The 25,436-nt window shown below is 39.4% G+C and overlaps 1 protein-coding gene across 2 annotated transcripts in view; it reads left to right on the forward strand.

The window, feature by feature from the left end:
- The window catches only part of LOC110159937 (ephrin type-B receptor 1), a 282,975-nt gene that overhangs the window by 112,641 nt on the left and 144,898 nt on the right, over positions 1–25,436 (forward strand). For both annotated transcript variants that reach the window (XM_020924537.2, XM_020924544.2), the window contains exon 3: positions 2,366–3,047. In XM_020924537.2, the coding sequence (XP_020780196.1) occupies positions 2,366–3,047 (682 nt within the window). The remainder of the gene's footprint in view (positions 1–2,365; positions 3,048–25,436) is intronic.

Raw genomic sequence — 25,436 nt, forward strand, 5'->3', positions numbered from 1 at the left:
TTAAAGCTCACAAGAGTTAATTTGGCATATTATAGGATAAAATAAATAAATAAAATGTTCAATATTCATAGTTATAATATTCTTTGCCGCAATCTCAGTAACATGAATGTAGCTATAGCATAAAAAATACATCTAATCATACTTAATGTAATGTGACTAGCCCCTTTAGGGAATAGTGACGAGACACATGGTCTTGTGTGTTATATATTACGTCTGATAGAGCAACAGGGGAGGACTTATAAAGATGTGAAAGGAGTTTATTATAGATCCTATGAAACAGTACATCTATATTTTTCCATTATGAATTTGTACATAGCCTAACAAAATTGCTGTAGACTGTAACTTCTAAAACACCTGCATGCTCTTCTTACAATTTGCTAGATATCTTTCCCTTTTAGTGAATATTCTCCAGCAGTTCTCATTGAATCCAGCCCAAAGCACATTTCCATCATGTTTTTGAGTTAATACCCTGGGGTTTTTCCTGATGCTCATCCAACATACTTTCTGGGTCACACCTGCCAGTGAAGGCCGCCACTGTATCTTGGTGCAGTCTGCATGCTAATGTACTCCCATGAACCTGCTTTGGCTAACTCACACTAGCAATCCTTTCACTCTAATTGTTATTCAGCAGCCTATAATCTTGAATTTGTCACACACCTTATTTTCATAACTCAGCGGCGGTTCTGCTCAGCAACATCCAAAGTAATTACTAGGTTTGTCCTTAAACAGTGGCATGCACAAACTACAGCTGTGAGAGCAGGAGTAAGTGGTGTTTTTTCCTCTTTAAGAATTTGTTTATGGCTCAGAGAAAAGATGGACAATTGTTTATTCTCAGTGGATGCATAAGCTCCAAAGTCTGGCCAGTGAAATCTTTGTATTAATCCAGGATGTCGACTCCGATACATGGCCTCTGGGAGTTTGGTAATCAGAGTACAAATTCTCTGCAGCTTAACTCACATTAGCATGCTTTATCTCGATAAAAAAGTACTGTGTAAAATGGGAATACATATTGCCTTATGCTTCTTGCATAATCAGTTGTTGAAATAGGATATTGTACTTTTTGTGTGTGTGTAAGTGAATTAAATGAACTTGACATAAACATAAACATACATATTTCTCATCATCATGACTGTGACAGAAGCTCACATGGTAGAGCACTCATCCTCTGATCTGAAGGTTGGCAATTCGAATCTGGCTCCCAACTAGGGATGCGCATGATTGATTTTTAATCGACAAACCGAATGTAGGTTGCTGAGCGTAGTGTAGTGTACGGAGACGAGACTGCGTCCTACAGCTCAAACACTGGAGATGTGGCCTCGCGGTCCCACGTTTCGGCTCTGGCACCTCCTTGGAGATGACACGGACACATGCTCATCAGTATGATCGGCTTTTTTGAATATCCTGGTTTCGTCATGGTGCATGTATACACAGTATCAGAACATAAAGTTGAGTGCGCATGCGTCCAAAAGACAAACACTTTTCAGTCTTTATCACAACAGTAGCCAGAATAAATAAAGTGGCCAACATAAATAAAGTGAGTGAAATGACTGTTAAATAAAGAGCTGCACTAAACCTGCACACGTATGATCTCTGAAAATATGAACCATCTCCAATGCACAAAACAGACTCACCATCATCATCATCAACATCCCTCTGTCACAAAGAGAACACTCAGCGCACAAGGAAAGAGCAGGTTTTGTTTGGCACTTATAGTTGATGCAAATGAGCCGTGTGGTTTTAAGTTTCATTTCTCTAAGACGTAAACAAATGTGTCAAAGCTGCATTAAACACATTATAATGTCAAACGGGCTGTTGTGGCTCTATAGTGGTTATGGTTTATATGTTTTAAAGTTGAGTTTATTTATGCAGATTAGTAATAGTAATATGATGATAATTTTAATATAAAACATTAATGATTAATCAAAAATCAATTGTTAATTCTCCCAACGATCGATTAAGAAAATGTAATTGAATGCCCATCCCTACTCCTAACATAAACATGATGGTAGAATGGTGAGTGTCTGCGTACACTGGTGTATGAATGTGTGTGTGAATGGGTGCGTGGTAAATAATCATTTTCCATTAAAGAGGTGTTCCTGATCCACAACTAGCAATAAATGGATTAACTGTCCGGCTAACAACGTAAGATAGGCAGCCATTATTGTTGCTTTATTTGATTTTATGCTGGTTTTTATTGTTTTAGGACTTGTATGATCAAATATTTAGCAATTATACTTTGCGTTGTTTTCTTTTTATGATCTCTGCAGCACTTTGGAAACTGCTTTGTTTGTAAAATGTGGTATATACATAAACTAGATTTGGGTAATTCAAATTCATACAACTAACCTATTTCTTTTTTTTCCAGTGGGAGGAGGTGAGCGGCTACGACGAGAACCTCAACACCATCCGGACTTACCAGGTGTGTAACGTGTTTGAGCCCAGCCAAAACAACTGGCTCCTCACCACCTTCATCGACCGACGGGGAGCACAGCGCATCTACGTGGAGATCCGCTTCACAGTACGGGACTGTAGCTCCATACCCAACGTCCCAGGGTCCTGCAAAGAGACCTTTAACCTTTACTACTATGAGACGGACGCTGTAATAGCCACCAAAGGAACTGCATTTTGGATGGAGGCTCCTTATCTGAAAGTGGACACGATAGCAGCAGACGAGAGCTTCTCCCAGGTGGACTTTGGTGGACGACTTATGAAAGTTAACTCAGAGGTACGAAGTTTCGGGCCTTTGTCGAAAAACGGTTTCTACTTAGCTTTTCAGGACTATGGGGCGTGCATGTCACTTCTGTCTGTCCGAGTTTTTTATAAGAAGTGCCCGAGCGTGGTCCAAAACTTTGCCATTTTTCCCGAGACGATGACGGGAGCAGAGAGCACCTCGCTGGTCATCGCCAGAGGGATGTGCATAGCCAATTCTGAAGAAGTGGATGTCCCTATAAAGCTGTACTGTAATGGAGATGGAGAGTGGATGGTGCCTATTGGGAGCTGCACGTGTAAGGCTGGATTTGAGCCGGACAATGGGAACGTATGCCGCGGTGAGTAACCAAAGCTTTTAAAGTCTTTTTGGTTTTGACGATCCATAATTTTCATTCCGATCCAAAATCTAAACTATTAATGCGTTTTTTGTGAAATCAAACTACCCATATTCGACTGACAGGGCATCCACAGCTTTCACAAAGCCTTTAAAAAAAACAAATTATCTCAAAGCACCTAAAAGTTAGAAGTGCGTGGACTTTTTTGTCATTTTATGCCAATTTCACAGGCCATTGAAAACAACACAATGCCATCTTGGGTTCATCTTATTATACTTCTATGGTTGTTCCTCACATTCCTAACACATTACGAGCATTCTATAATAATTCAGTCCAACGATTTATATCCTTCGCTGTAATTCTAACAACAACTAACATGCAAACAGCACATTTAGATTAGATACAGACAGCATGCAGCAGTCTTATTTTGACCCAGAAGAGCTGCTTTTACAATATATCTCAAAACCAATTCTGCTTTATTCCATGAAAGAAGCCATGTACATCTCCTTTAATGCCCTGTCTATTGTAACAAGAATGTAAATGAATCGTCCCTATAAAAGCTGCCACATCTCAACTCTTTGTCAAACATGTCTTCCTATTCTGTCTTAAGTGCTACTTGTATCACTTCTCGCACTCTTTGCTTTCACTTCCACTGTTTGATATTGATGGACTTCGTACAGTACAAAAACATCACACCACATGAATGAGTTTTATTTTGGGCTTGCGTATGGTATAACAAGACATCTGCGTACCTTGGATCACAGTTTTTCTGCACCATTTGAGGCTGATCTGATTGTGTTTCTTGCTTTTTGTTGAGCGCGACAAGCCCCCATCTCCCTTGATCGTACCCACCTCGGTCTCTCTACAAAGGCGTATTAGCATTGATTCTTAATCTTTAGCGAACGGTGCCGTCTGTGTAGCCTACTTTGCAGATGGCGAGAGGTTTGATGCTGCGCAGCACGGTGCATTGAAAGTTCAGAAGAATAGGCGCACCTCAATTCAGAAATAGATTCAGAAATAGATGGGACAAGTATACATTCAATTCAATATCGCGCAATAGACTGTATACACAATAAACAATATTTCTGCAAGTCATTTCATTCTTGTATAACAGATTGTTGCAACTTGTAAACTTGAATTTGACTGGAATACATTTAAAAAGTAGATTTTTATTTTTACTACAAAATTTGAATGAATTTACTACCAAATTTAATAGTGGAGTCATTTGCAAATACGAAATTTCTTGCTGAAACTTTGACCCTGTTTTCCAATATTAATAATCGTAGTCTCACCCAGCCCCAAACCAGAATTTGCAGTATTCATTCATGGCTAAACACACTTACAAAAAACAATTTAGCAAAAAGTACAAATTAGTTCCATGTGTAAAATTCCGCAACATTGTCAACTACCGAAATATTTACTTTTCTACTGTTTATTTTTACGTCTGTGTCCCAACTTTTGCAATCGGGGTTTCAATACAGTGAATAAAAAAAGCCTTGCCTGGATTTTCCTTGGTCACCTTCTCTCACCCATCTGTCCTCTATCGCTCCTTACCATCCCACATGCTCACAAAGCCAAAGCGCGCCCAAGGTTGTGCCGATAATATGGTGACTTGGGGACTTTTTGCATGACTCCTTATTGGCCGGGCTGCCTCCAGAGCTTTGGGTGTTGAAATGTGTGGCGCGCCGATAAGATTGACTGAAGCTGATCAATAAAGTAGATACTATAACAGTGGCACATATCTGGCTGTGGCTACTGTATACCCAGAGCCCACCCACTGAAAGCTTCACTAATGGAATTACTTTAAAGGTGCGAGTTAATGTATTCGACGTAATGTTTTAAGTGCTTATTTCATCTCATTCTAATGTTGATAATATTCACAGGTCATTTCATTTCACATTACTGTCTCCATATAGCTGTTTTCCTTGCATGGTAAATTAAGTTGAGAACAGAAGAAGAACCTTTGTGAGTCATGCTGGCAGATATATAGACTAACATTTTCTTTCTGATTTTAATATAATTTTGAACTTCTATTGTTTCATTGTTTGTTAGTTCATCCCATGTTGCAATTCAGGTGTTTACAATAGATTTTTAGTTTTCTCTTTTGTTTTTTTCCAACAATTACGAATTTTCTTTTCTTTATTTTGCATCCTCACACCAAAATATCTTACTTGTACTTGTAAGTATTTTTTCCAGAATCCATAAACCTCTCATCTTTGTGCGTACAGAGAAAATTCAATTTCTTACAGTTTCACATTTACACTTCAACATTTCCCTGTGCTTCTTGTGAAAGTTTAGTCAAATGTTTTATTAAGAAACCTACAGCTGCTTTTTCATATATATAAAAAGAACTTGCAAGCCATGTAAAAAATCTTTCTCTATTGGCATATTCTCTGGAGACAAAGAAGGATTTTTATCTGTGTCCAGTGAGAAGCCTCTGCTATTAGAGCAATTACTAAGCCATCATTTAGCATACAGACTTAGACCAGTTATCAATTATTTAAAGAGGAAAGTTCCACTCTGTAGTACTTCTGTATGGCAAGTGTGAGCAGCCAATAAATTATAAGCCCATACATTCACTAACAAGTAATTGGCCATTAGCACAGTTCCCTTCATGGACCACTTAGAAAGGTTTAAGAGTTTTAAATGGAACTTGTTGAGTGACTGTTGGACTGTTGCGTTGTAGAGTGTAAGTTTAAACACTATTACAGAATAGAACTGGTCGTTTTTATGATTTATTTCCACTAAAAAGTTTTTGGCGACTTTTATTTTTTATTTTTTTTGCAAAATTGGCGACAGTAGCTCAGTTGGTAGAGTATTTTCCACTGATCCGAAGGTTGTTGGTTCGAATCCCACCCTTGACATAAACATCACTGGCAGGGCAGTCAGATCAACTGAAGCCACAGGTTGGTGGTGCAATTCCAGCTCCCACACATAGACTGTATATAAATGATATAAATGGACATAGCTAACATGCTAGCCGCCACTTTCCAAATAGAAAGTTTGCATTTGGGCTCTTCTGGCTCCTTCTGACTCTGGCTCCCATTGACTTACTTTGGAATATTGCTGTCCCTCTCTCTGTGACTGATGATGTGAGCATCGTCATTTTGGTCTTAAAATGTTCGTATTAACCCACTCTACATAATTTATTTATTTTTTCTCACTATTTTGTTTGTCAAAAAAATCCTGTTCATAATATAGAGCCTGGCTCCCAGTTCACTCCTGTAACCGTTAGCATCGCGAGCTTCATTTTAGTGGCACTGAACCATGGATCTATTAAAATAACTGGATAGGGTATTGTTGCTTGTAGCTGCCTCCAGTTGACATAGTGGTCACTCACTGGTACTTCAGCGGAAAAAATCCCCCGAGCCAAGAAAGAATTTTTCTCATAGAGCACAATGTAATCACAAACGCCTCGTGTTCGGCTAACAGGGCACCTACAACTTTCAAAAATGTTGGATTTTGTGGTGATTTTTACCTATTTCTATATCATAAACTTTTTCTTTCAGTTGCCTTAAAAAACTCTTTATAATCGTTAGCTCTGCTCCGCTTTAGCTTCTCTCAGTTTGATTGGTCAACTTGAGAAAAGAGTACTACTGCGCATGAGCCACCGGAAGTACTTCGCCGGGCTAAAGGCTAATCTGGAGTCATGCTCTATTGAACTCGGCCCATTGACTTGAATGGGCGGCCATTTTGAAACCCTGGGACTTGTGCTGGACACTATGGGTGACACTCGCTTAGTCCACTTTTTTATACAGTCTGTGCTCCCACAAATGAACGCTGTTGTTGTGCTTTTGGGCAGGACACTTAACCCACCTTGCCCCCAGTGGCTACATACACTGGTGTATGAATGTTTGTGTGAATGGGAGTGGTTCTTTGATATAAGGCGTTAAGAGCGCCTTGAAGGTGGAAAAGAGTTAGAGAGTTATATAAAAATATTAATATAAATTATGCATTTCATGAGACAGAAATTCACTTTTCTGTGCAATGTCTGTATTTGAGTAGATTGAGCAGTTGTGCAGATATTGTTGATTCAGTCTGAGAAACACAGGTAGATTTATTCCCAAGACATATTGTGCGCCTGTAACTACATCAGCTTTATGCGGTCTTTAACATGACGAGCTAGCATAACCCAGCGCCTGTCTATTAATTATAATGGCTTGTTAATCTTTATGGAGAGTTTTTCATAGGCGCTGACATAATTGTATAGTGATATTGAAAAGTTAAGTTAATTGGATGTATAAGAGCGATTTCATTGCACCCTCAGAGCGCAGAGACGCTTGTGTATTTGAGCCACTTCAGCCTGATTGCTCTCCCCCAATCAATACGTCGCTAATTAATCTCTGGGCGCGTGCTGTGTGCTGCTAGCTGTTCCAGTTAGCATTGTCAGACCATGTTGAGCCCTTCTGTATATGCTAGCGTGCCCGTGTCATTAGCATCTCCCTAGCTCCCACACCATCCATTTGGGTAACCCTCGATCTCCGGATGCGCGCTCCCTCTCGCTCTCCCCTATGGCTATGTAAGCAGCTAGCTAAATATTTTATTACCTTGCTGTTAAATGGAGCATAGACAATTCCAAATAGCTACGCGCCACCTCCACCACCGCAACGTCTGGGATAGCTCGTGTCCTTGTCAGCTAATAAAACAGTGATTTGGTGACTTTGCTCTGAGTCGTCATGCACTCTCAATGTTCTGGTATCCCGCTGAGTGATTTATGCAATCACCTTGGTTACTTAGCTTTTCTTCAAGCTACGTTTTATTTCGCTATTATTATCATGGATCATTTTAATGTGCCTTACAAGTCAATAAACGCCCCGCTAGGATAATTTTTCAGATGTTTAAAACTCCAAAGTGATCCGCGGCTAATTGCCTCAAAGTTGCGAGAACAAAACAATGGATTTGAATACTTTTTATCGTCAACATTTTATTATCAACGACAGTAAAAGAAATATAAGCCCGAAGGCCTACAGTGTTTCAAAGACTGAACCGAAACTTTGCCAACACTTTCAAGGCAGCCATCCTACAAATCCTTTCTCAGAGGTATTTTCCTTAATGGTAATGTACTATTTATGCTTTTATTATACATTTATACCATTTATTGTTCGTTTAACTATTTCGCTGCATTCTATATAATGTAGACTGTAAATTAAATGGCCCATATTACGCTCATTTCTGAATTATGTTTTTTAGTCATTTATTTTTCTCGTCTCAAACATACCTGGAGTTGTGTTTTGTTTCATTCACACATGTTTAACACACAAACTCTGAATATTTAGGCTGAGTTCTTCTCTCAAACAGACAACACCGTCATTAGACTTTTGGATGATTTCAGCCCTGGAACTGCCAATCTCTACTGAATTAAAGGTAAAAGGTAGCTGTTAACTTGAAAACTACAGCTTTGTGACATCACAAGGTGGAACAGTTAATTTTGAGCTTTGGAGATGTAGACAGTGTTGTAGTCAAGACCACACTAATCAAGACCAAGACCTCTGAGCGTTGAGACCAAGACAAGACCGAGACTTTAAAGGCTGAGACCGACAAGACCGAGACCAAATCGAGACCATCTTTGTAATTTATGATATTTATTTGTATTTTACAGTTAGTTGAGTGTCAGACCTCAAAACTGAGACAAGACCGAGTCAAAACGCCTTCAAGACTGAGACAAGACTGAGTCCAAATACGGTCGAGTCTGAGACGAGACCAAGACCACACAAAAAAAAAGATCTCGAGGCCAGACTGGTCTCGAGTTCTACAACACTAGTAGACAGACTAATAATAAAGGGTGTGAATGAAAAAAACACAACTCCAGATATGTCTGAGGAGGTAACAACATTCTAACATAGTTTAAAGCTCACAAGAGTCAAGTTTGTGCAATAGAACCCATACTACTAAGTCTTAGTGTTCTACTCTATATGTTCAGAGTAGGTTTTGAAAAATACTCAAGAATTTCTCGAAATACACATATTTAGACATGAGGTTATGCATAGTTTAATGTAAAAGTTTTGTTTGGAACACCTCAACTTCTGTTCACCCTCTGCGTTCCCTCTGCCTGCCTGTCAACCATAATTCACCCCAGCACTCCAATATATTTACTTTGGTTGAGTATTTATGTAATTCTTCACTACAGTGGCCCTATAGGTTTACCCAATCTCCAGATATTTCCTCTCAGCGCCGAGCTTCAGTGGGTTTTTGACACGCTGGCACATTAATATTACAAATATTCAAATAACTTTATTTAACATTCTGGAGGCTGACAGTGGCAGCGGGAGATTCACAGCCCATTGAGCAAGTGCGCTTCCCTGGGCTAAGTGCCGATTCATCATGGCCGCCTTACTCCTGTCTAATGGCGAGCATCATGGGGCCCCAGCACATCGCACACACATCGCTGCGACACGCTCAGCACAAAGTATTAGTTCCTCCATGCGTGGATTATTAAAATGTTAAATGCAGTGTCCCAGGCCCATTCATCACAATATTAACCCTGGTCTTAAACCTAATAAACCCCAATATACCATGCAACTTAAAATGTATTGTTGTCATTGTTGGTAAATATACTGCTTCATTGCAAAAGTTGTGTGTAATCAATAAGAGCCACAACTTTTGTAAAACTTCACTAACTTTATAGTGATGATACACTTGCAACCAAAGTTTATCTTATGGCAACTTATGGCATTATGTAAACCTACAGAGCATATCAGATCTCTGCAATCAGTGTTTAGTCATTTAGTTACCCTGTTTTTAACACCTAACCATTCATCCATCATCCTGTGCTCAGGTCTCTGCGTTGGCTCCTGTGGCTCAGAGAATAGACTTTAAAGCAGCTCTGTGTCTCTCCGTGGCCTAGCACCAAAGTCCATGTCTGACATGTTGATGCCATGTGAACCATCTCACACTCTGAGGAGCTCAGGGACCGGCCTCCTGCTGGTGCCCAGAGTCAGGACCAAACGGGGAGTGAGTGTTTCAGTTTTATGCAGCTAAAGCCTAGAACAGTTTTCCTGAATATGTGAGACAGGCCTCTACTCTGACGTTGTTTAAATCCAGGCTCAAAACAGTTTAGCCATACATATGACATGTTTTGTTTTTGTTTTTATTCTGCACTCTTCCTTACTACTTTATGAGTTTGATTTGTTTGTATTGTGATTTTAATGTGTGATTTCTTATTGTCTTGTCTTTCTTTTCATATATATTTTGAATTACTCCAGTCACAGTAGAGGAGGATTGACTGTGTGTACATTTTGCCAAGTAACCATGGACTGATAAAAAGGGAGCAGTCAAACGTAATTCCTTTATCTGACAAACAGGGCTCATTTAGTGTTTTCCTTCATTCGTCCATGGTAGGAAAGGTTTCAAAGGGAGTCATTTGGCCACTGTTTTTTAAATTAGGGACGGACTTATCTAGCTCAGGGAAGTATAAGATCTAGCTTCTCAGGCCAGTACCTTCAGACTGAAAATCAAAACATCTCGATTTCAAAAACAGTGTCCGGATGACTACCTTTGAAATCTTTCCTATCTCATTACAACTAGTAGTTCAAAGCATACTAGATACTATAAGACTATAACACTGCTGTGAATAAATTAATGTGCTTTCAAAGAACTCCGCCTCCTGCGAAATGTGAACAAAACAAAACGATTACATTTTGTATTATTTTGTCATCTATTTTTGTGATTACCTAATAAAATGCTACTCTTAAAAGCTCCCGGCACACACCCTGCACAAAGATGCCTACAGCTATTAAATCCAATTCCAGTCCATTTGGCCTTGTCTGCTTTTCTGTTCCACACATTTTACTCTAGTTAAATTGACGCATTCATGTGTGGCTACAAACAAATTTCTTCCCCCAACCTTTATCTACTAAGTCACCTTGAAACCCAATTAAGCAAGTATCTGTCTCTTTCTGTAGCTTCGTTCCATTTTATGCAAAAGGACAATATCAGTGAGGGGAATATGTGGGTTTCCATGGAGTTTAAGGCAGGATGGTTGAAGAAAGAGCATGACCCTAACAATGACTGCGTGAATAGAAGGTCCAAACAGTGTGCTGATAATCACCCAAACACGCATGCAGCCTCTCTAATGAAGCTTGGGAATCTGGCCAGTTTTGTTCACACATCATAGAAAAAGCCAGCGCACACGGGGTCCTTCTAAAGCCCCATACTCCTATTATTTGGCACTTTCTGTCCTGGCCCATTCAGAGCTTGTTTTGTCTGCTTTCTTCACCTTCACTTTCTCTGGAGGTCATGTGTTTGGTCAGCGGGCTTTTTTCATCCCCAAAGGCCTTTCATTGCTGCACAAGAACTTCTTTCGCAGAGTCTTTCATTTTGACCCCACATGTTCTGATGTTTTGTCAAATCTCTGTTATTCTGTGCGGCTCCCAGTTGTGGAAAGTAGCTTTTTTCGTGGGTAAATCTTACTCGTATTGAACTATGTTTTTAGATAACCAATTGAGTTACACTTTTTATAATAAAGAAATATTTAAAAGCCATAGTAAGAATAATTTTAATGGTTAGGGTTTTAATTAAGGAGTTACTAAACCTGAATCATTGTCAATAAACTATTATGGTTTAAGGTTTTCTTAATGCCTAATTCTTACTGTCTAATGGGATAATGTGTTTTTCTCTGTGTTGTAATTATAATAACAGTAGTGGATGACAGACTAACATTGCTTTTAGTAGTAGTTTAGATATTTTAGTGCGTAGAAGTGAGTGTGTTTTCCTAACACAGTATAATTATTAGATTTTGTGTGTCCATGCAAGCCCTAATATTTCCTGGTCTTTTTGGGTCTGGACTGACCGTGATTTGGGGGCCACTTTGAGACACTGGGGACAGGGCTGGACAATAGAGCCCATAGACTCAGCAGATGGCCGGGTTCTGCCTAATTTGGCTGTGCACCGGGCGCCTGATAAAACACAAAAGCCTTCCACAGAGGGGTCCTCTTCACCCCTCACCCCAGAGCCGACCTGCATCCATCACAGCCTTCGGACGCATGCTTTTTAATTAGGATTTCACAGTTAAGGAGAACGCTCCAAAGTCAATGTCAGTATGGAGTGACCAAGAGCAGTCTTCCCTTGGGATATGTTGACATGGATCACCCCAACCCCACGCCGAAATAGACAGACATTATGTCACATATTACTTAAAGAGATCTAATGTTTATTGTATGAATCATTTAATCAAACCAACTGCTATTTTATTCCTCAAATGATTAAAAGAGTAAATATTTTGTGTACTAACACTAATAATAAAAATAATAGCACATTAGGGCTGGGCGGTATACCTTCTCAGGATTTTACCGGGGTATACAGTGTTACCATTACCAAAATGTTTCAGTATGACTTTGGTAAGCTAAGAACCTGCATATGGTCTATGTGTATGACCTGCAGACTAATCTCTGTTTCACATGAACCATCTCCAATGTGATACACGCACAGAACAGACTCACCGTCAGCCACACATCCTTTGTCACAGGAAGAACACATATAATCCTCTGAGTCGTGTCCTTTAGTCCGACAGAAGTTGAACCGCATCAGCGCACAAGGAAAGAGCTGTTTTTATCAGCGCTTTATAGTTTATGCAAGTTTATGAGTCATGTGGGTTTAAGTTTTGTTTCTGTAAACGTAAACAAATGTGCACAAACTCGCTCATGGTTGGATTTCCCATCTTGTCTTGGTCTCCCTTATGAGTGTCATCTGACAACGGAACAATACTAATCCAACGTCATCTCCCCACGCTGTTAAAAGAAACATTATAGACACTATTAGTTTTAAAACGTGATCACATTAAATTGAAAATACAACAACACATTCATTTGTGTTGAGCAAACAAATTTAGGTATCAATAAAATGTAATATTATATTAGGTCCTTATGCGCTGCGGATTTTTAAAATGACAGTAATGAAATGAATGCCGTTGCTACTTTTTGATACCGCAGGAACCCGTATTACCACCCAACCCTATAATACATTATATTAATGTTTTCTTTCTTCTTCTTTCTTCTCAAAGACACTTTGAGTAACACAGGCAGAAGAGCAATAGACAAATATTACAGTAAAAATTAAAAACAGTGAATCACATAGAGAAACAAGAAAACAGTGCAGTACAGTACACTTCATCTTATGCTATTACCTGTTTACTTTTAGATCCAATATTGTTCATATTTAAGATTAAGTCCATATATAGGTCTGTATATTTAAGATTAAGTCCGTCTTTTAACCTAACATTAACAACATTTTGTATTTTTCTTAACCAAAATAACAAAAAGTGACTTGCTGGGTTTAGATGACGTCACAGGATTATATTGGCCAATAATATTTAATACAACCTAATGAGTCTAATGAGTCTGTGTTATGTTCACACAGTGTCCCAACTTTGGAGAATAGGTTTACAGTTCTAAAGCGTCTTGCTTCAGTGTTCTCGCGCCCTCCTCTCGCTCCGCAGGGCCGTAATGAGGGGACACTCTTTGGTTGGGAAAGCACAACTAATTCTTCCTCTCCATTGCCTCCCATTTGTTGATTTAGCCCGTGCCATCAGCATCCATCTGCATGCACACTGTTGGCCTAATATGAAAGCCAGCCTTGTTTAGTGTGACAATGGAAAAACACCTGGAGGTTATCAGCAGCACTCAGTGATGAATGAGAGCTAGCCAAGGTTGTGTTAGCGTCTAATTAAAACTGAATAGCCGTCATAAATGCTACTTCCAAACATTGTCGACGTGGGAATGAACAGATTTTTGGCTTGGAATTACAGCTACGAGTTCAGTGATGTGAGAGTAAAACTATGACTACCAATAAGGCAGGTGGTCCTAATCTTTTGCCTGGTCATTGTATGTGGTACTCGCTTGGTGGGTGATGGAGGGAGTGTTGACTAGAGCAGACCTCTGTATAAAAACTACAGAGAGATATCATTCTGTTGTTAGGCTATTGTATGTGCAGTCTAGCCAGCGTCTTACCTTGACACTGTGCATGACTGAATTTTCCTCTGTAGATTCTTCTACTGCGAGGAAAGTCACGTAATGCATTAGGTGTGAAAGCTCCCATAATCTTCGCAGCAGGGAGGGGCTTTTGAATGTGGCAGTTTTTCCACATGGGACAGCACTGTGGTTTGTCTGTTTGTACAATATGGAATTCAAAGGAGTATTAGCCAATGAATGATATTTTTGGAAACACTGGTTTGATTAAAAATAAGTGTTGAGAAATGTCTGATGGACGATGTACATAGTTATAGTGATTTGTAGTGATCTGAGAGGGTTTCATTTGGAAGGGCATCAGGTAAAAAAGGTGGCTAAATTTAAAAATGTAATTTAGATTTAGTACCTTTTTGGACACAATTCATTTATCAAAGGCAAAATGGATGAAGGCTGCGTTCAGACTGCAGGGCTTAATGCTCAACGCAGATTTTTTGGGGAAATACGTTTAGTTTTTTTGCAAGATTTTTCACATTTCCAATTAAATTAAACTTATAGGCAGTGCTACCATTAGGCAAAAGGAGGAGGCTGCCTGGGGCCCCCAAACCTAGAGGGGCCCCCAACCAACTGCCCTCAGTGCCACTAATGGAACTCAGAGCAATTTCATTTTGTCTCAATATGACATTAAATGAGAGTATTATACTTTTAAACAATAATCATAAGAAAAACAATCATATGTAATGAATGTAAATAAAAATGTAATTGTCCCAGCAAAAAATAAAACTACTTTCAGCTCTGGTTTTCTGGTAGGCGACCAAACTAATAAGACAAGTTTCCAATCCACCATAATTCAAATAAATAGAATTGTGCATGTCTCAAGAAACACAGACAATAAATATATAAAAAAAAAACAAAAAAAAAAACAGTGCATTATAGTGAGGGCCCCAATCTCAAGTTCGCCTAGGGCCCCCAAATTGCTAACTCCACCTTTTTGTGATCTCCAGTGTGAACTTTAAATGCCCCAAAAGTGTCACTGGAGGACACGACGACATCACGCGCAGCGACCGTGCTCAGTGTTTACGGAAGTTGTCTAAACATCGATGCAAGCATTGAGCACCTGGCCATTTTAAAGATGCTGTCGTCCTGGATCTAAAACATGTACTGCTTATTTGTTTTAAGGAGGAGATTGAGAAGGAAAAGGATAAGTGGCAGCAACGTCCGTAGAAAGGAATGTGTGGGTGCGGTGTTGCAGCCAAGAGTTCTGGGATTGCTATGTGCTTCGCTGCTTCACTGACACAGAGTTCATACACAATTTTCGACGAGAAGAATTTTTGTGTACATTTGTAACGTGTAGGTGGGATGAATGTGACCTGGCTGTTCAGACTGAAGTTGCAAGTCAAAAGATCGGATATGTATCGGTTTTAGGAGCACATATCCAAATGGCCTGGGTCGCATTTCAAAAAATCGCATCTGTATCCTTTAGACTGTCATTGAAAGATCAGATACAGGTCGCAAAAAATCTGATTTGGGTCACTTCAGGCTGCAATCTGAACGTAGCCATAGTGTCTTGCCCAAGAACATGACAAGAACATCCACTGCTCGGAGATGGGATTTAACTGCCAACCTTCCCATAATAGGATGAGTTAAGCCTCTAAGCTACTGTCACTCTGTTATGAAATAGGCAAATGTGTGTTGCAGCTACTCTAGGATTCAAACGTCTAATAAAATTGTACATCTCCTATAAATAAAGAAGCATGCACGATCTTGTAGAGACATCAATACCATAAAGTGCTGTGTCCAATCGAACGAACTAATCACATTTCCTGGCTTATAGTTCCACTTTAAATCCTCCCCTTAACTGCCTGTTACACGAATAATTATTTCTGCGTGTTTTGCCATCACGGAAGTTGTCTAACACCCAGCCACCCATTTAGAAATGATTAGTCATATCAAACAAAACCTTGAAATCTCAGCTACACCCTAACCAGCAATTAGTCGTATCCCTTAATCCGCACCATGCTATGTCATTATATGTCTAATTACAACTTCCACTGCTGGTAAACAGCTTTGAGTTCTCGGGGTCAGAGACAGGAGAAAAAAAAAAAAAAACAGGAAAAAGAAGCGGCTATAAAATTCAATATGGCATCTCGGTGACAAATTATCGATCTGGACTGACTTGTCAATCATCTCGCATGGGCCCCCCGCTATACACAGCTGTCTTGTGAGAAGCACCCAAAGGAGCCGGGCATTGTATGAATATTGGATCTTGAAAGCGAACCAGGGAAAAGAGCAGAGCTGGCTGACGATGTTTGGGTGTGCGAGTGAGGAGGGGGTGGAGAGATAAAAAGGCAAATAAGTGAGAGAGTGACTTGGTAATCCTCCCTTTGAGAACCCAACGCTTTGTGCTCCATTTGTTTACCAAGTTCCCACACTAGGGGCTTAGGGGCTGCGCAGTTTCTCCTATAGATGAATTAGCTTGTTTAAATTAGTAAATATGTGAACGTGTGAGGTGATGGATTGCGTGCAGCAGTCTAGAGTATCTGTCACGTCAAAAATGCCCTGAAAACTCAATTCTCAGCACCGGTTAAAATACTACTACTGCTACTAAGACTCAGTCAAGCTGCCACTTACAACTTTACCACCAATTATGTACTAATAAAAGCTACTTCTATTTTGGGACGCACCGATTCACCGATTCTGTAGCTTTAAGTATCTGCCGATTCCCGATACCATTGCGGAGACTGAAAACAGCATTTATTTTCTTCATACAAAAATAAAATAAGACAAAGCTGATCCAAATTTGTCATGTAGCTCTTATTTATTCCACAAATAACTACAGAACAGCTTTGAATAACTCATAAATTCAAATATTATGAGACTTTCTGGGCCAACTACCACCCGTAATTTACATGAATTTATATGCCAAATTAGGATATTTGGAAACCGATATCCGCAAATGATTCAGTGTTGGTGCTGTTTCCAATTACTAAAATATTTTAACAATTAGTTGCACGACTGGTGGAGGTTTTCTGGGGGAGATCTTATTGTTTTTGTCCGAAATACAATACCGGTCAAAAGTTTTAGAGCACCACACTTTTTAAAATTTTTTTTGCTGTTTAGTGTTGACCAAAACGTATTCTAAACTTTTGATCCATGAAAGTGTCCACCTGTGGCAGATATAACAGCTGAACACACTCGTGGCTTGTTCTTTTTACAACAGAAATCAAACATTTCTTCCCAAGTCTGTTGCAGAAGTTTCTATAAATGTGTGGCATTTGTAGGTTGCTTGACTGTCACACTTCTATCCAGTTCATCCCAAACCAGCTCGATGGGGTTTAAGTCTGGAGACTGTGCTGGACACTTTATGTTTTCAAGCTTTACCATCTTGTTCTTTTTTCCTGAGGTAGTTTTGGCAGAGCTTGGACTTGTGTTTTGTTTTCTTTTGTCTTTTTTTTTAACCTCTGGCTATTCAGTAATTACCGCTGTACCGTTTCAAACTATTCTTTGGACTTGCACGACTTGAATTGCAATAAATAACTGGAAAAATAACTGGAAAAATTTGTTTGCTCTTAAACTTTTGACCGGTAGTGTATTGCACATTATGACTTTAAAAGCGTATCTTGTATGTATTCCATGACATGTATTATTGTTGCTCAAAAAAAACATTGAAAACGAAAATGAATTCCATCTGTGAACAGGGTAGCTTCTTCACAGATCTGACCTGTAGATTGGGCTGGCAATGTCGCCTGCTTGTCTCCACGAGGATAGATAAGTAAAATGCCACTGAACATTCTAGACAAATCAATAACATCTCCACGTAGGCAAACAGTTACGTAGTGTCCAATAAAAAACTTACATAGCGTACATTTAAGATAAGAAAACCTGCACTATTCCCACGTGAGATGTATTTTTAATAAAGACTAGATGTTTCTTTAGTTGTCCTAACATGTACATATTTAAGTATTTCACTGATGGGTACGTTAATTCAAAACTGTAGTACGTTATTTGTTACATGTTACTGTAATTTCAAAGTAATTTGTTATATTACAATACTACTGCAGTTAAAATATTACACTACTAATGCATTACTTTTAAGTTACTCTCACCAAAATAAATGTCGCTGATTGTCAGATAACAATCAGTGAGCGAAGATGCTGAACTTTTTCGCCATATATGGATTGAACCAGAACTAAACCAGGAGGACTGAACCAGGACTGAACCAGGACTGAACCAGGACTGAACCAGGACTGAACCAGGACTGAACCAGGAGGACTGAACCAAATCTAAACCAGGATGAAACCAGGCCTAAACCAGGTCTAAACCAGGACTAAACAAGATTTTAACCAGGACTAAACCAGGACTAAACTAGGACTAAATCAGATCTAAACCAGGTCTAAAGCAGGACTAAACCAGCACTAAACTAGGACTAAACCAGGTCTAAACCAGGTCTAAACAAGGACTAAACCAGGTCTAAACCAGGTCTAAACCAGGACTAAACTAGGATAAACCAGGTCTAAACCAGGTCTAAACCAGTTCTAAACAAGGACTAAACCAGGACTAAACCAGGACTAAACCAGGTCTAAACCAGGACTAAACCAGGTCTAAACCAGGACTAAACTAGGACTAAACTAGGACTAAACCAGGTCTAAACCAGGTCTAAACCAGTTCTAAACAAGGACTAAACCAGGACTAATCTTGGACTAGGATTGTCCCTGAGAGAACCCCAAGCCTGTGGAGCAGGGTGTCCACAAAGTGCGATTGGGCGTCGGCTGTGCCTTTCGCCCGTGGTTACCCGACGGTCTACATGAGTGCACCTTCGGGCTGCTGATATTGCGGTGGTTTTGGTGATTTGTACAAAGAAAAATGAAAAAACCCAATACTTCAATCCAGGTTAAAAATGCACTGTAACATGCATTACTGACATTTGTACCAAGTAAAATATTACAATTGTTTCTCCTGCAATGCCTTACATTACTGGATTACAGCAAAAGCAATGCATTACAGTAATTCGTTACTTTTATAATGCGTTACTCCCAACACTGCAAATGTTCACAAAATAGGGCTATACTTAAATGATTTGAGTATCACTACATAGTCAGTGTCCACCTCTGCATGAAGTAGACCGATCCCACATCCCACTCATACCTCTAGTACGTGAGTGGGCCCATGTGAACAGGTCGAGGGCTGCCTACTGCCTACAGGATGGAGGCTGTGTTTAAAAATGGGATCTATAATGCCAAGTAGGGGCATTACGTAACAGAAGATTTTTGCTGAGAACTTTTTCACATTTCCTGTCTCCTTCTGTTTACTATGATGCTGAATGCTAAGCTCTAACCACCACCCTAAAAGCATTAAGTGAAATAATCTGAAATCTATCTCCAAAACATAAAAGCCAGCGCCTTAAATGTTCCACTTTTAAGGCCTCTAATCCTTTATCATTTCCTCTTCTCCTTTTTGCTTTATACTTAAGACCCCGATCTCCTTCAGATATGACTTATTCTCACTGACAAAGGTACTTAGTGAGTGTTGAGTGTGTGTGTGTCTGTATCTCTAAAAGCCTGCTATCTCCTTTGTGATAAAAAATGTCCCATATGAAGTTATGAAATGAGAATAGTTTGACATAAGGCTAAGTCAGAATGATCAAGAATGCGTTTTGGATAAAAGTCCTTTCATTTTCCTTATATATTTCAAAGTATGGGAGGCAGTTCTGAAGCTGAGCCTGATGAAAATTACATAAAACACACTGTAATGATCTTCAATCTTTGATTTTTCTTTTTTATGGTGGAGTATGTCAATATAGAAAAGATTTGGGCAATTAGTAGACCTCAATATGTAGTGCTTTTGCTAGTGGAGAGTCCCATTTGAGCTTTTGGTTGTCTTTGTCTCATCTTCTTCATTTTCTGTACGATCGTACCATTGAAAGACAGCACGAGAAAACTGAATACTGTCAATGAGATGGAAGTTTTATAGAGTGAATACGTTTTGTCACTCGTCCAAGTAGATTTTTCAGTTCAGTTCAGTTCTGACACCCTTTACTGTAAACAACATACTCTAAAAACGGTCCAGTTGACAGAATTCATTTTTTTACAATGAACCCTACCTGGACAATTGAAGGATCACATAGACACCTCTGAAAGTGTGAAATATAAATAAGTGTGAAATATAAAGTAATTGTATACTTATGCTTTTTGTTATCATTTTTATTCAGACTTTTCCGTCATTCACATTGCATCCAGAGCAGCTCAAGGCCTGATAAGCTTTGCCGATGTTTTTGGGTCAATATATAGTGCCATTTTGATTATTTTTCATTTCTCCAAATGATGTCTTTTAATTTACAACAAACTAACTTGCAGTTTCTTTTTACAACAAACCTTCGAGAGGGCTACATAGTCACATTTTCAGCAGTTATCTATTTGCATTCAAGTGTTCAAATAAAGTTTTGTGTGCACTCTTTAAGCTGCAGCTCGGGCATAAAATAATAATGCTGGAGATTTAAGGCCGATACCTGATTTGCTAAAAAAAAAAAAAAAGTGCAAATATTGGCTACCTGACATACCTTTCTATCTCTAATTACTCTCCTCTGCTATTTCCACTATACTGCTACTGCAACTATCACTACAACAACAACTACTACTTAGCACAAATGACTCAACCACTGTTCTGTACTACTTACTGGAATCCTGGAATTTAGCACTTACAATTCCTAACTATCACATTGACCTGATCCGTAATTACAGATGCACTGCGCGATAGCTTTGTAACTTAGCCTCTTGTATCGGTGTATGACGCTTGTATACGGCGCACACAGACCTCAGCCTTCTCCGTGAAAGACCAGAGATTTTATCAGAGTATCGGGACAGCGGGGCCAGAGCGCGATGGATGCACGCTCCTCTGGCTCGCTCACAGAATGATATCTGATTAGTCCGAGTCGAGCTGACAAACAAATGGATTTGTGTGTGCGGCGCCTTCTCGGGGGGACGTACAGCCTTTTGTGTCCGAGTCAGCGCCGAGCATAATAAGGCCCTTTGGGGAATGAGGCAAACGCACAGTGATAGGGACACAAAGGCACACATGCACAAGCTCTCCGGCAGTTTCAGCGCCTCGCTCTCTGGTCCTTGTTTCCCACACAGATTCTCTGTAACAGATCCCACTACTGTGGGTGATGGTTGAAGGATGTGACCCACAGTCAAAATTTAACAGAGACCTATTAAGCAAAAATTAAAGAAGATTAGCTATTTAGTAGGGGTGTAACAGTACACAGAAATCACGGTTGGGTATGTACCTCGGTTTTGAAATCACAATTTGGTTCATTTTCCGTACAGTATGGGAACAAAATGCAAAAAACATTTGCTTGTTGTTTATTTGCATGTTTATTAAACCAACAATTTGTTTTAACATTATACAAATGAGAAAATAAAATAAATGCAAAGTGTTGCTTGGTAATACTGTTAAGTTAAATATGGGATTCCGTGCCGGAGAAAGGTGAAAGTGAGGACCCAGGCATGACAACCATAGTTTTGCGGGGATTCACGTGGTTCAGTGGGACGTAGTGAAGGCGGGGGGCAATTGTTGTCAATTGCCCTAACTAAAAAGAGCTACGGGAAACACTGCCACCCAGATCACGGACAAGTTCTCTCGTGAATATTAAAGAGCCGAGCATTCCGTGTAGCTGCACATGTAGTGGTGGAGTGTAACCCCACACAAATTACCCTGCATCAAACCGAATGTCCCGTACTGAAACGGTTTGGCATGAATACATGTACCGTTATAACCCTACTATTTAGTAATAACGTATAACATTCACTACCAGTCAAATTCTTTGGACACTTCTTTATTTCCAAATTATTTACTCTGTAGATTCTCACTAAAGACATCAATATTACCAATGAACACATGCAGAATGTAGCAAACAAAAAGGAACTCAAACTAATAACTCTTTAACTTTTTTAATTATTTTTTTTTAAAAATAGCCACCCTCTGATTTGAACCCTGGTTTACACTTTTAGCATTTCTTGACTCTGACAAGGCACGCATATATCAAACCCTCAAAGTGGGTTGCTTTGCTTTGGCCTTCACTCAGTGAGTTTCTTGATGATATATATATATATATATATATATATATATATATATATATATATATATATACACATATATATACACACACACACACACACACACACACACACACACACATATATATATATATATATATACACACACACACACACACACACACACATATATATATATATATATATATATATATATATATATATATATATATATAAAACTACTTTGCTACATAATTTTATATATCTTGCATCCTGTATCTTATGATTTCGATATATGTTTATAAAAAGTATAAAGTAGTAAACATAAAGAAAAAATACATTGAATGAGAAGGTGTGTCCAAAACTTTTGAGTGGTGTATGTAGATCATAATTTACTAAGTATATTCTCAGACGTCTGTTTCTAAATGGGAAAATTCCTATTATGCAGGGAAATGTTGTGGTCCTGGCTTCAGTGTTTTTCATAAGAATAGTATTGTGTGGATGTTGGTATGTCTGCTGCGCTGCCTTTCTCCATATGCTTCTAAACCATTGTGGCATGAATAGGCCAGCAGATCCCAGGCCCTCCTTCTCTTGTTTCCTCTCTCCATCTCATCTCCTCAGCCTCTTTAAGACGTCCTTTACCAGTGTGGTGCTTCTGCTGGTGTTTTGTGCGACGTGACAATGGAGGTATTAACCCGATGTATTTGGAGCAGCCGGACTCGCACAGTCAATGTGATGCTTTTACAGCCCTAATGCCTTGTGAATGGGGTTAGTGCTTCTCTGAGAGCACTTGGAGCTGGGGGCCCGGACCACTCAGTCTATGCGGGCCCCCATCTCCACACGCACCATTTTCATAAGCACATAATCTGGTGATAAACCCAGATTTTTAGTTTTTTTTTTTTTTTTTTGCACTAGGAGTATTGAGTGGTATTTTTTTTTTAGGTTGAAGATGGATGACATATTGAGAGCTTGTTGTAATTTACTCCTGACATTGAACGATGTAGTGCTATTGCTAGTGGTAAACAGGAGATGTTATTGCTTTGCCTGAATGGTTCCACAACTTAATCTGTCTCCATGGACACAAATATCCCACCAGGCTAAATCACTAGTTAGGTCTGTGGAGAGGCACAACTGATCACAGTAACAATATTTTTCAAGATATTTTTGAGTGATAAAACTCCTGTAATTGAATAAATTTTAAACAGACAATTTTTATGTTGTACTTTAAATTCCAGGCAAAGTAAAACCTCCACCTCCAGTCTCTCTCTCTAAAACCTTCAAATCAGGCAAGAAATCTAGGGGTAATAATGGACTCAGACTTGAACTTTAACAGCCACATCAAATCAATAACATCTGCAGCCTTTTACCATCTAAAAAACATAGCAAAAATCAAAGGTTTACTGTCTAAATCAGACTTGGAGAAACTTATCCATGCGTTTGTCTCCAGTAGGTTAGACTACTGTAATGGTCTGCTCACTGGTCTCTCCAAACGAGCTGTGAGACGCTGCAGAACATCCAGAACGCTGCAGCTCGGGTCCTTACTCGAACTAGGAAGTACGAGCACATAAGTCCTGTGCTCAGGTCTCTGCACTGGCTTCCTGTGCCTCAGAGAATAGACTTTAAAGCAGCTCTGCTTGTGTACAAGTCTCTCCATGGCCGAGCACCAAAGTACATCTGTGACATGTTAGTGTCATATGAACCATCTCGCACTCTGAGGACCTCAGGGACCGGCCTCCTGCTGGTGCCCAGAGTCAGAACTAAACAAGGGGAGTCAGCGTTTCAGGTTCATGCAGCTAAAACCTGGAACAGTCTTCCTGAACATGTGAGACAGACTCTTCTGTGACGCTGTTTAAATCCAGGCTCAAAACATTTCTGTTTAACTGTGCATATAACTGAAAGGTTTTCATTCCGCACTCTTCTCTCCAATTTATGTCTCTCTTTTTAAACTTTAATCTTCATGATTATTTATGTTTTGATTTGTTTTTATTATGATTTTAATGTATTTCTTATTCTGTAAAACACTTTGAATTACTTTGTGTACGAATTGTGCTATACAAATAAACTTGCCTTGCCTTGCCTTGCCTAAAACATCTCTTTGGAAACAGTCAGGAAGTAGATCCTCCACTATAGAAGTTATCCATATAGCGATATGCTAGGGCTCAACCGATATGGATTTTGTTGCGACTGATATGATACTGATAAAATGGGAGTTCGAGGTGCTGATAGCCGATGGTCGATATATTTTGTGATGTAAAAATTGACTGTAAATCTTCATTTGATTATAAAACTTAGGTCTGGCTCTACTAGATTTTAAATTAGGTTTGTTTAGGCTACATTTATTGTTATTCTACCTCTTTAGAGTCATAGGTGCCAGGTGTCACATTATAGACAGTAAAGAAAGCAAGTAAGCTACCACTATCAGCCTTTAGCCGTAAACGTGTGCGCACTGTGGTAATTAATTATGAGTAAATGCCAATCATTCACACCTCTATTCACACCCCATTTACATATTAATACAGGACCAGTGACGTGTGTACAGCCACTATAGTCACTTTACAGTCGGCCAATGAGAAAACAGGCTGTTTATGTGTGGGAGCTACAGCAGCTAAGTGCTAACCAATGAGAAAGAACCAAAAGTAAATTTGAAACCAGCACATTTTTAACACTCACCGCTCACGCAGACACCAGTACATCAGTGTTGCGCACATGGATCTTGTAAAAGCGCATGTGAGTCACATGACTCTGGTGGTGTGTAACAAACAAGTTGGTTTGTTACCCGTGAGAACACTCAGCACCTTCACCCTTCACTACGACACTTTAAAACCCCACACTTTTGATAGCACACAGCACTTTAAACAGTATTTGCACATCATGGTCAACCTACCTAGGGTGCATTCAGGGGCAGTACGGCGTCACAGACAAATTACTCCACAGATTGATGCGGTGCCACATATTAGGACATTTATCTGTCTGTAAACTGGATTAAAGTTTAAGATTTATAACAAGGTGTAACATGTCCAGCTGACACTTGGCCCATATCGGCTAGATTTAGGCCGAAAGATGATATGTCTCCAAGTGCCCATATCGGCTGATAATATCGGCCAACTGATATATCTGTCGGGCCCTACAATATACTGCCTGAAATCATCAGAAAAATAAGAAAAGGCTGTAAAATAATGTAACATTTTTAGGAATATTACATTGACTGAACTCTCTTTTTTTATAGGTGTGCCTTGCGGCTGGTTGGCATTTGCACAGCCTACCTATGCCAAGAAACAGTAATTCATTTGACTCATCCAGGGATATTTCAAAAACCACTGCCATAGGAAATAGCAGAAGTAGTTTTTCAATTCATTCACCTCTCTTCCTACTCATTATTGTGCAGTCCAGGTTGGCGGTATTGTTCGGTTCTTTTCTACAGACTTATAGTAAGACTTTGGATG

The sequence above is a fragment of the Boleophthalmus pectinirostris genome, unplaced genomic scaffold, assembly GCF_026225935.1.
Source record: "Boleophthalmus pectinirostris isolate CB_2022bp ecotype Guang Dong unplaced genomic scaffold, ASM2622593v1 HiC_scaffold_16, whole genome shotgun sequence".
Classification (NCBI taxonomy): Eukaryota; Metazoa; Chordata; class Actinopteri; order Gobiiformes; family Gobiidae; genus Boleophthalmus; species Boleophthalmus pectinirostris.